General features: G+C 56.8%; 1 protein-coding gene and 1 long non-coding RNA gene across 3 annotated transcripts; one reads left to right on the top strand and one right to left on the bottom strand.

Annotated features, from left to right (window-relative positions):
- Nucleotides 1-2,546: 2,546 nt before the first annotated feature.
- MYADM (myeloid associated differentiation marker) lies at nucleotides 2,547-10,436 on the bottom strand. 2 transcript variants are annotated; one of them, XM_027080347.1, is made up of 4 exons: nucleotides 10,239-10,436; nucleotides 9,618-9,896; nucleotides 6,529-6,604; nucleotides 2,547-4,873 (listed from the first exon to the last, which is right to left on the bottom strand). In XM_027080347.1, exon 4 carries the CDS (start codon nucleotides 4,869-4,871, stop codon nucleotides 3,909-3,911), a length of 963 nt encoding a protein of 320 aa, XP_026936148.1. In that variant the 5' UTR covers nucleotides 4,872-4,873; nucleotides 6,529-6,604; nucleotides 9,618-9,896; nucleotides 10,239-10,436; the 3' UTR covers nucleotides 2,547-3,908. The 2 variants fall into 2 exon arrangements, with proteins under 2 accessions (XP_026936148.1, XP_026936149.1); XM_027080348.1 differs by lacking the exons at nucleotides 9,618-9,896; nucleotides 10,239-10,436 and adding an exon at nucleotides 8,302-8,463.
- On the top strand, nucleotides 6,923-9,372 carry LOC113606230 (uncharacterized). The gene is made up of 2 exons (XR_003427469.1): nucleotides 6,923-7,866; nucleotides 8,222-9,372. It is a non-coding gene; the product is annotated as an uncharacterized LOC113606230 (long non-coding RNA).
- Nucleotides 10,437-11,699: the final 1,263 nt, after the last annotated feature.

The following is an 11,699-nucleotide window of genomic DNA, read 5'->3' as shown; positions in this document are numbered from 1 at the left end:
AGTCCTGTTAGGCCACTGCAGCTCCTCTCCGATCTCTGTGTCTGATTGTGTCACTCTGTTTCATTGCACAAACTTTGTATTAGTGCTGGGGTCCAATGGTGAGCAGGGAGGCTTGGTGTCTCAATTTTTCTGATGCCACCCGAGTCTTGATTTCTCTCTCTAGGCTTCTGTGAATTTGTACTTCTAGGTCTCCCTCTGGGAGTGTCCATTTCCCTGGGTCTCTGTTCCTTTCCCTAGTCCTGGCGCTCTCTCTGTCTCTCTGGGTGGGTCTGGGTTCCTTCCTTATCTCTGAGAATTTCTGTTTTTATTTTCCTGTTTTCTTCGCTGTGTATCTCCATTTATGTCTGTCACTCATCCTGTGACCCCCTCTGGGTCCTGGTGTGTGCGTCTCTCTCACTCCATGTCTGTCTCACTGTGAATCAGTCTCCCTCTGTCTCTCCCCATCTCATAAATTCTTGCATTTCTGTCTCCCTGAATCTCTTCCTCTCCCTGTCTCTTTGTCTCTCTGGCTCTGTGGATCTGTCTCTCCCTCCCTCCGTGTCTTTCTCTCTGAGAGTCAATCTCTGTCTCTCTCCCTGTCTCATTTTCTATGTCCTCTTCTATTTCCCTCGATTTCTCTCCCCTCCTCCCCGTGTCCGTGTCTTTGTAGATGCTTTTGTCTCTGCCTCTCTCCCTTCCTGTGTCTCTACGAATCTCGCTCTCCGTTCGTGCGTGCCTCTTCCTCCTTCTGTATCTCTCTGTGCCTGTCGCTCTCTCTGACCCACTCTCTGGCTCTGTCAATCTCTCCATCGCTGGGGGTCTCTCTCGGAATGTTTAAGTTGCTCTCTCTCCCTCTCCCTCTCCTTCTCCCCTCCCCAACTCTATCTTTGTCCCTTCCTCACCCACTCTATTTATCTCTCTGGCTCTGTGAATCCCTCTCGTCTCTGGAGTTCTCTCTCTCCCTCTTTCCCCCGCTGGCTCTGGAATACTCTGTGCATCTCTGTCCGGTGATTGGGAGGGTCTCTCCAAACGTTGGCCCGGTCAGGTCTCCTCCTGTCTCTCCCCTCCGTCGCCCCACCTGAGTCTCTGCCTCTCTCTGGTCCCTCCCCCAGCTCCCGAGCGCTTCCTAGTCCCGGCTCTACAGGTAGACCCCCGCTGTTGCCAAGGACAACCACGGCCCGCCCGGGGCTGCGGGGTGCAATGTATTCTGGGACTTGTAGTCTGGGCCTGCCGTTCAGCTGTTCTCGCAGCGCGACCGAGAACTTTCTCTCCCGGCATGCCCCGCGAAGCGGGATGGTCCGCTGAGGCGGAGCCTGGGGACTCGGGCCGGCCGCTACATCCTGTGACTTTTGGGGGTCGGGGTCCAGCTTCTGGAAGCCGAAGGGGAGATAAGAGAATCCGAGTACTCTCCTAAACCCCAAAACATGGGGTCCACTGGCTTTCCAGCCACCTCCAGGCGTCCGCCGTACCCCAGGAGAGAGGATAGGGGGCGGGGGTGGCCCCGAAAACTGACCTAGGAATCCCACGGCGCTCTATTCTAGTTCTGCTTGGGTTCTTTACCACATCACCAACATATCACCCCAAGGTTCTACAGCTGTTCTGCCTGGTGCCTTCTAGAAGGGGTTTAAGCGTGGGATGGGGGAGGGGTGGGGGTGCGAGACGGTCTTCGACAAGGTAGGGATTGGTGTAGGTCAGAATTCTGGGATGGACACTGCAGACATCGAAAGGAGGATTTTCCTCACTAAAAAGACGTGCGCCTGCTCTAGTTAGCCTTTCCCCCTCTCCCAGCGGGACCCTTGCAATATATCTTGCCAATTGCTTTTGCGGGTGTAGACGCAGAAAGTGGGTTGCATGATCCTTGATTTTTCCCAGAGTCATGTGTTTATGTAGTTGTGATTGTCTTGGAGAAACCGATAAGATGACCTTCTGTGGGACAGAGATTCATGGCAGGAGTAATTCATGTGATCTTCATCGAAGTGTTTTATTGACCACGTGTGTCAGAGAACTTAGAACTAAGGGTAAAATGGAGCTGAGAGTGGGAATATAGGCAGCGTCAGATCCCAAAGGCCTTGACTGAGGGCCTTTGGTATTACCTATAGGCAATGTGGAGTGGGATACGGAAGGATTTGAGCAGAGGGGGACAGGATCAGATCTGAATGTCGGAAAAGGAAAGCACCCCTCTGGGGCCAGTGTGGGCTGGAGGTAGGATGCTCCAAGGAGGAGGCTGGGACAGTAGCTCAGGTGAAACGAAAGGAACCTGGAGGAGGGGTTCTCGCCGTGAGAAATGGGAACCTGAAAGCATTGATTTTGGAGGCAAGATGCTGCACTCAGAATGGGACACGGTATTTCTGAGGTGCTCGTGGGACTCCAAGGAGGGAGAAGTCTTGTTCATTTCTATCCTAACTAGCTCTCCTCATTTGAGAGAGAGTAATGTGTAAGATCCAGACTCAGTTTTTTCTGATGGGGCCAAAGCTGTCTTGACCCCAGCCCCGTTCTCCTACCAGACCCAGCAACCTCGGCCTGGCCCTCTCTCTTGGAGCCCTCCCCATGAATAAAGCAAGCACAAGTCATTCTTTTATCTTTATATTGGGGTTTTAAAAAAAAGAATATAATGGATGTGGAAGAAGGGACAAGGCTTCTCTCTATGACTGACAGCAGGGGCTGATGGGAACCAGAAGCTCCAGGGAATTTAAAAAAAATAAAATATATATTTATACATTTATATAGATCATGTTACGCATGTGAGTCCCAGAGCAGCAGGAAGCAGCAGCAGAAAGCAACTAGCACGCACAAACACACATGTGTGTACACCACACACTCAAGCAATGCACTTCCTTTGACTATGGCACAGTAGCAATTCCCACCCCGCCAAAATTGTTTTCAAAAGAAACTTCCCTTTTAAGAAAAGGGCCACCCAGTGATTGTTGCTCTCGTGACCAGAAAAAAAAAAAAACAGGCTAACATCACCTTTAAGGCTGGCAGTGGCCATTTTCTTCTCCTCCCTGCAAAGGCAGGAGATGCAGTTTTTGACACTGAGGCGGGAGGGCCACATCACTGGCCCTTACAAATGCTTCAGACAGTTGTCTTCAAGACAATGCAGTTTTTTTGCCAGTGTTTTGATACCCCAGGGAGTAGTTGGGATGGAAGTCATACACCCCTTGCTTCCTTTAAGATGGCCTCTAGGCAGTGGGTTTTTAGTAAGCCTGGCAAAAATTCTGGAGCCGATCTCAGGCGAGGCTGAGCACCAGGCGGGATCTAGGGACCGAGGGTCTGTGTTTTAAGCCTCCCGCCCACTAGAAATTATTGACCTCCAGAGTTTTTTTCTTTCTTTTAACTTAAAGGGGAGGTACACTGTACACCCCGCCTCCACTGGGAGAAAGGGGGCCCGATCCCTAGCTACCCACCCCCACCCCCAGACACACACACATACACACCAACTAAGGCACAGCCAGGGTGGGCAGGCATGCTTTGGCAATGAGGCCCCTCTGGAGGCCCAGGGTATGAACAGCTGCAAAAGGGGTGTGTGATGTGGGGCTCAGCACCTTTGGAGGTGGCAGTGGGCTGTGGGGCAGAGAAGGACGAAGTCTCAGGGCTCCTGATCGATCAGAAGGAAAGTGGGAAGAGCTGGTCAGACAACAGGCAGTTGAGAAAACAAACAGGATGACCAGAAAAAAGCCCCAAAGCAGAACGTGTGGAAAAGAAGAGAGCAGAAAGAGAAGGAAGCCAAACAGGATGTGGTAACCAAACAGAACAGAAGGGAGACAGAGCAGAAGGAGTGAAAGAAACAGAAAAGAGAGGAGGGTGAGCTGGGAAGGGTATGAGAAACGCAGGAGAGAGGGGAGCCGGGAAGAGGACCTCAGAGGGCCTCAGAACTTGGTAAAGAACCTCCACTGAGAAGAGGGAATCGGTAGCCCCTCCAGGGCAGAGCCTCAGACCCTGACAAAAACCAGGCGGGCCGAGTACACCAGGTCGGCCACGTAAGCCAGCAGGTTGATGGCTGTCAAGATGGCCACAGCCAGTCGGCGGTCCCAGGAGCACACGTAGTAGGTGTGCCTGTTGCTGCAGCTCACATCCATGGACCGCCAGGGCTGGCCGTGGTACTTCTCGTTGAACTGGTAGAGCGGCCAGATGATCAGAGCCGTGGCGTAGAAGAGGACGGAGAGCAGGGCCAGCCCGGACAGGAAACTGGGGAAGGGGATGGGCAGCATGTTGGTGCAGTCGCCCAGGTTCAGCAGGATGGCCACGGCCGCCAGGATGAAGCAGATGGAGTACACGGCCACGCACCACTCTAGGGCCGGCTGGTGCTGGTACAGGTAGGGGTTGCTGATGAAGGCGAAGATGACGCAGGCCACGAAGGTCTCCAGCACCTTGAGCAGGCCTGGCACGGTGGCCATGTAGCCAGTGATCTCGCCGGGCCGTGCCCGGGTCCAGGCCACTTCGGTGGCATAAGCCACGCAAGCGATGCAGGAGAAGGTGGTGGCGGCAATGGCGTGGTCCCGGGAGCGGCCGTGAGACAAAAACTGGACGTATGTGGTAGGGTAGATGATGGAGGCCGAGAGGCAGAAGAGGGCGGCGTAGCAAGCGTAGGTGATGGGAAAGTTGCGCCAGGACAGGGGGAAGCGGGCCTGGAGCCCGCCTAACTCAACGATGAGGATGATCAGGGTCACGGCGAAGCAGAAGCACCAGGTAAACATGGACCAGTTACCCATGGCGCCCGTCCAAGCACCCACACTGGCCACCAGCGAGAAGGCCACGCAGGTGGAGATCAGCTGCAGCAGGCGGAGGAGGCCCAGGGGCTGGGTCAGGGCCCGAGGGGACCCCACGGTGGTCGGGAAGCCCGGGCCCGAGGACGACGTGGTCGTGATGGTGGTGCGGGTCACCGTCACCGGCATGGCTGGGTGGAGGGGAAAGAAGGTGTCCTAAGAAGGTTCCAAACTGGAGGATCCAGGCCCCCAGCACTTGCCTCCCTGGAGTGAGGGGGCGCGTGGACAACGTAATCTCGACTCTAGCTGAGGCGTACCCAGGATGTGAGTTTTCATACTGGGCCAGTCCCAGCCCTCCAGGGACGAGGTGGTCGCCCGGTGCTAGCCTCCTCCTCCCTCCAGCCTCATGTCAGAGCTGAGGAGTGTAGTCCCCTATCTCTTTTCTTCCCAGGACCCTCCTTTCCTCTCCCCAAAAGCCAACTCCTGTGAAACCACGTATCTTTCTTCCCACTCCAAACACACAAAGCTGCCCTCCGTCCCTCAGGGACTCAGCAACCCAACCACTCAAGATTCTGCTCTAGGGACTTCCCTGGCAGTCCAGTGGTTAAGACTCAGAGCTCCCAATGCAGGGGGCCCAGGTTTGATCCCTGGTCAGGGAACTAGAGCCCGCGTGACGCAACTAAAACCCAGCACAGCCAAATAAATAAATAAATATTAAAAAAAAAAAACAGCAGCAGCAGCAGAAGAGGCCCTGTCTTCTGTGACCTCTCAGAAACTCCATCTCTGCACTTCCTCCCTTTGGGTACCCAGGACGCTGCAGCCCAGCCTCTCTTTCACCTAAGGGTCCTAAACATTGCCAGCCTCCAGACATTCAGGAGTCCAGCCTCTACATGGAAACCTTCTCAGGGACCCACATCTGATCAGAGCTTCCGTCCTTCCAGCCTGTCTCCTCTCACCAAGCAGGAGGCTGGCCCCAGCTCCTGGAAGACAAGAGCCCTCTCTCCCTTCTGGAACTGGGTCTTACCAATCTCGGCAGCACCCCTGCCATGGCCAAATGGATTTCGGTCTGGAGTACTTCAACCCAAAGGGAGCCTCTCCCCCTTCCCCAACATGAGGTCCAGCCCCCTAGTTCCCCAACTTCTGGGAAACTCAGCTCCCCAGATTCTCTCAGCTGGCCCAGTGCCACTGAAATCTCTCGTTCTCCCTCATTCAGAAATACAGCTTCAGACCCTAGGGCTCTGGGCCCTCAGCCGTGAGCACACCAGACTCAGGGAAATCAACTTCTTTCTTCTATTCCTTTAGAACCTTTGACTTTGATGTCCTTGTCCTAAACACCCTCAGGAATGAAGGCCTGGCCTCAATTCCTGACCAGGTGTCCAGGTCCTCCCTCAGGCCCTAAAATAGCTGATCTCTTGGTTGCCACCTCTAAAAATCTCAGGAGGCCTCTCTCAGCCCCGAGACAATGCAACACCCTCCTTCCAGTGTCAGGAGGGCAGTGTCACAGCCCAGCTGTCCCTGTACAATAGCTTCCTGGGGACACAGGAGGCCACAGCTGCTGAACATACTTCTTCCTCATATCCACAGGTGTCTGGGCCCCTCCCTTTGGAACGCAAGGTCCCAGGTCTCAGGATCCAGGAGTCCAAGTTCCCAGCCCCTCCTCCTTAAGACCCAGGAGCACTGCACTCCCCAACTCTTATCTCAGAACCCAATGTTCAGGGCCCTCAGCCCGCTCCTTCCTCTGACAGAGCAGCTCAGGCCTCAGGTCCCTCTCCCTCAGACCCAGGAGTCCAGACATCAGAACCTCTCCCTCCTCAGACCCAAGAGTCAGAGCCCCCAGCCCACTCACCAGCGGTCTTTGCTGAGGACCCCACCAGAGAAAGATCCGGCTCTGGAGGCGGATTAAGTCAGACACCTGGAAAAGGCTAGTCAGAGGACAGGAGGGAGAAACAACGTCAGCGTCCGCTCAGACCCGGCTCCACCCTCCCGGGACCCAGGCGACCAGCCGGCCTACTGCCCGGGGCTCGCCCAGAACGCGCGGTGAGGCTCTGCAGACCCTGGGCGCGCCTCCCAGCCAGGGCGGGGATTTGGCCCGGAGCCCCTAAGAGGTCGGGGATGGTGACCTCGGGGAAGCCCCGCCCCGCCCCTTCTTTCCTCCTCTTTCCGCAAACTGCGAGGACGGGAGTGGAGGGAACCTAGCCAAAGTGCACGCCCCGCGGGCCGGCGTGGGCGTGTATGATCGTAACCCTGCCCCCGCCAGGAAAGCCGCGGGGCTGGCGGCCGGAGGGCCCTGGGCGGTGGCTGAGGGGGCGGGCGGCCCGGGCGGCGCCGCGTCTCCGTCCTTATAAGGGATTCAAGTCAGCCCAGCCATTTGGAATGTGGCGGGGGCCGGGAGGCGGTGCTGGGACCCCCGCCCTGCTCGCGGATTCCGGCGGGGGAAGGGGGGCAGAGCCCGGGCGCCGGGTCGCAGGAGGAGAAGCCTGCACGTTCGAATTTCTGGGTCCTTCAAAATGTGAGTTCTGGGTCCCCATAAAGTGGGCCGGGAGCCTGGACCCCCCCCCCACAAGAGCGTCTCTAAGAGAGGAGTGGCTGTGTACCCGGACCCCTGGGTTCGCCTTGCGGACGCCTCCCGCCCCGCGGCGGGAAACTGTGCACAGTGTTGGAATCCAGTCCAGAGAGAGTGGCCACACCTCCCAGCACCTCCCGTAAGGCTGGTCTCCCAGGTACAGCTGGACCTCCCGGGCCACCTCCCGCTTCCCCCGACCCGTTAGGAGGAAGTTGGGACAGGCCCAGGAGGCAGAGGGCGGGCCACAGTCAGTTAAGTCTCCCCTGGAAGGTAAGTTAGCGCACGGACCACCCGGAGAGGAGGAGTCCGTCTCCACTCTCAGAGCCCCCAGCCGTCGCCTGAGGTCAGAGCTCAGGAAAGAACTGCCAGAGACCCGAGGAGGGAGAGGAAAACACCCTTTGGCTTCGTGGAGAAGCTGAGGATTTCGCTGCCACGCCCAGTCCTCTCCCCACCTCCACGCCAGACACCACACCCCATCACTCCGCAAACTCAGAAGCGCGCCCCGTGCTGTCAGCACCAAAGGGCCCAGCTCCATCTTCACTTTGGGACCACGGGTGCTGAAGCTCCATCTCTGGCCTTTTGAGTCTAAAGTTCGGATTCTGCCCCCTGGATGCGGAGGAGGTCAGTAATTCTGAACCCCAGCCACTCCCTTTCTCAAACCCAGGACTCCCAGTTCCAAGCTTCTCCAGGCCCCCGGCCCCTCCTCCCTCAGACCCAGGGGTCCAGGTCCCCAGCCCCCCCCTCCCTCAGACCCAAGGGTCCAGGTCCCCCGCCCCTCCTCCCTCAGACCCAGGATCCAGACCCCCGGCCCCTCCCCCCTCAGACCAAGGAGTCCAGACCCCCGGCCCCTCCTCCCTCAGACCCAGGGGTCCAGGCCCCAACCCCCCTCCTTTTTCAGATGTATGACCCGTATGAGTTCATGTCCTCAGCCCTCTCCTCTCCAGAACCCGAGTCCTGACCCAGCCCATCTTTCTAGGGACTGAAGACATTTGGAATCCCTCTGCACCCAAGAATCCTGGACGCTGCTCCCACTCTAGGGGGGTCCTGCAGCCTCACCTTACGGGCCTGTGGCGGCTGCGGCTGGTGCAAAAGCGACAGCTGCAGACTAGGAGGGTCTGCGGTCTGGGTGCGGTTGGAGGGCCGGGGAGTGAGCGCGGGCAGGGCTGGGGGCGGGGCCGGAGCTCTGGGCTGGAGCCGAGTAAGGGACACCCCCTGCCAGGGCTATCCCAGTCCCGCCCCGAGGGCGGGGCCAAGATAAGACCACATCCCCAGAGATAAATACACAGCAGCTCTCCCGCCCCCGCCAGCGGTAGGGGTGGAGGGCTGAGGTCACCGTTTCCGTGGTAACAAAACAGGAAGACACAACAGCTGGCGGAGTGGATGCTCCTGGGGGTGCCCTCCTCGACACAGCACTGGAGGTCTCCAGAGCAGTCCCGGGGAAGGCCGTTGCCATGGCAACCCGTCTATTTAGACTTTGTTTAGGACAGAGCCCCCCAGCTCAGGTCCCCACCCCAGTCTCACCTCAGTCCGTTCTCCCTCTCCCTTCCTGGCCCTGCTCTTCCAGGATGGACGAAATTTTGGACTTCTAGGTCGCGGTGGGTTGGGGGACTGGGCCTCTCAATTTAATGGGGTCTGTTTGCTAGGGTCTGTGTCTCCTGGGTCCCTGAAATAGGAAAGAGTTGAGGGTGTGCCGATCCCTAGGCTTTAGGGGGTTTCTGGGCTGAGGTCCCCGACTCCTGGCTCCCCAAAAGAACAGTGGTTCGATTCCTGTAAGTAAGGAATTTGAGGGAAGAGCAGAATGGGTCTCCTAATGCCCATTTACACTGGGATTCGCGGTGTAAGGGACTGATGGGCCAGACCCCTAGGTCCCATATGTCCCTGTCGATGGGGGCAGGGGAGGGGGGTTGTTGGTAGCAGGACTTCTGAGATCGAGGCCATAGGAGTTGGGGGCATGGACTCCGAGGCCGCGGGCCCAGAATCTTGGCTCAAAAGAGCAATTGCGGCTCAGGCTCCTGGGTTTTCGGAGCAGATGTGGTTGCTAGCCAGGCCTCTTGGGTCTGTAAGGGAGAGATATTTTTGGCTTGCAATCCTGGCTCCTGAAAAGAGGGAGGGGCTCAGAAGCTTAATGAGGACGAGACTGGGGGCTGGGGGTGCCAGATTCCTGGTTCCTGCAAGAGGGGAGGGCCCAAGGGGCTGGTCTGCCCGGGCCCCAGAGCACGGGGGTCCTTTTTTAGGGGCGGCTCTGGGGCCCTGAGACGGATTGACGAGCCAAGAAGCAAGCGGCAGCTGAAGGTGGGGAGGCACTGCCCGGGGCTGGGGTGGGGCGGGGACCGGGACGCCTGGGTCCCTCCCTGCTGGCCGGGCTTACTCACCGCGCTCTGCAGTCGTCCCCGGCGCGGCCTTGCTCTAGGCTGCCGTTGGGCGGGGCCTCGTGGCGGCCGCGGAGGCTCGGCGACCGTTAACTGCCCGCGTTGCTACTGCTGGGTGTCTTCCAGGCCGACTACTGAGAAGGCTTTGAGGCCGAGTCCCAGGGTGGAAGACTCTCGCGTCGCGAAGGGAGGGGTCCGAAGGGATGCGGGAGCTCTGTGTCCCCGGCTGCGTGCCCTACGGAGGTGGGAGGGGCTGGGGGGGGCACCTGGACGCTGTGTGCTCTGCAGAAGTTGGGGGGGTATGGTTGGGGTGGGAGGGGTGTGGAGCCTGTATGCCCACTTTTGTGCCCTGCAAAGGCGGTAGACACAGACCCTCTCTGTCATTATGTGCCCTGCTTAGGGGAGGGGGGTCTCTATGAGCCCCGCATCAGGATGTGGAAGGAGTCAGGACATGGTATTCGTTGGAGGTTCTCCAAGGACGACCCCAGGTTCTATTCACACACCTCCTTGACGCCCCCGGGGGGTCAGGCCCCCCTTCTTGCCCAAATCAATCACTCTCTTTGCTTGACCCTGAAGTGGCACTCCTGAGATACCCCAAATAGTCAAGGGGCTATCACCACTCACAGTTTACTGCAGTTGTGCTCGCCGGTAGAAGTGTTCCCCCTTTAAGGCATTCAAACTTCAAAACAGCAGAGTTCAGGGTAGCAGGAACAGGAAGCAAACATTTAAAGAGTGAGTCATCAGTTGTGACCCCGTAGGGTTCCCAGGTCTTGTGTAATCTGGCCTCGTGTATGTGCCACTGGTTCAGAGTGCTTACCCGTCCTGCAGGAGAGCAACCCAACCCCAAAGATGCTGTCTCCAACCTGGCACTGAAACCCAGTCTCAAACAGGACGTGCCTCTGTTCTCTGAGAGTAGCTGCTTTCGGGCGATCAATACACGGCCCCGCCCCCTAACTTCCTAATAAACTGGGTTCCTTGATCAGAAGCAATATTGTGTGTGTTAACATGACGGTGAATAGGATCATTGAACGTGTACACAGATGCTGCCATTGGCAGGAGCGAGGAAGGCAAGGAAAGCAAATACAGCCCAGAGTTAATTACAACCCAGGCAGGAAAAAGTCATTGTCCGATCCATGATGGAAAGGGTCCAATGTGCTCCTCGGGCGACCAGGTATTTGGCTGGTCTCCCTAGGAAACCGCACCACGCTGGGGGCCCAGCACTGCTTGCAGCAAGGTGGGCCGACATCAGTGACAAAGTTCCATAGCTTTGATGAAGCAAATCCATACATAGCCCACCATGGCTGCTTTGTTCAAAAGCCCATTAAGCAGGTACTGGGGAGATTGGGGAAGCTGACGGAGAGCCACAGAAGTCATCTGATCTACTTAAGTCTTAATAGCTCTCTCTGTAATGGAGGGTCTTGAGGGAAGAGTTTACCTGGGTACAGATTATGAACTGGTTTTTGCTCCCAACATTTCTGACACCAAATGTGTGTATGTGTTGGGTTTTTTGTTTTGTTTTTGTTTTCACATCAACCACCAATTCTCTAACTCTGGACACGAAATGAGTGTCCAATGATTCAATTCTTTTTTTTTTTTTAATAAATTTATTTATTTATTTTTGGCTGCATTGGGTGTTCGTTGCTGAGCGGGGGGACTACTCATTGCGGTGGCTTCTCATTGCAGAGCACAGGCTCTAGGCGCGTGCGCTGGGTAGTTGTGGCACACGGGCTTAGTTGCTCTGCGGCATGTGGGATCTTCCCAGACCAGGGCTCGAACCCATGTCCCCTGCATTGGCAGGCGGATTCTTAACCACTGTGCCACCAGGGAAGTCCTCAGTTCAATTCTGAATCTGGGTATACTAACCACTTGGAGTTATCATCAGACCCCACAGGTTAAGGGCTCAGTCCCACAAGGCCACCCCCACTTCAAACTCCAGCCACAAGTCCCAGGCCTCCCATGCTTCTGAGGACAGTGGGAATATCCCCTCCAAATAAAGGAGTTATTACATGTTGAACCCTTTGCCACTACCAAATGAGATAAAATCTCCATTACAGCAGATATTCCTTAGCCTGTTTTGTTCTCACA

Source organism: Aethalodelphis obliquidens, unplaced genomic scaffold (assembly GCF_003676395.1).
Source record: "Aethalodelphis obliquidens isolate GAN/ISIS:26980383/991018 unplaced genomic scaffold, ASM367639v1 scaffold43, whole genome shotgun sequence".
Taxonomy (NCBI): domain Eukaryota; kingdom Metazoa; phylum Chordata; class Mammalia; order Artiodactyla; family Delphinidae; genus Aethalodelphis; species Aethalodelphis obliquidens.
Note: the sequence above shows the minus strand (reverse complement) of the source record. Positions and strands in the feature narration are given on the sequence as shown.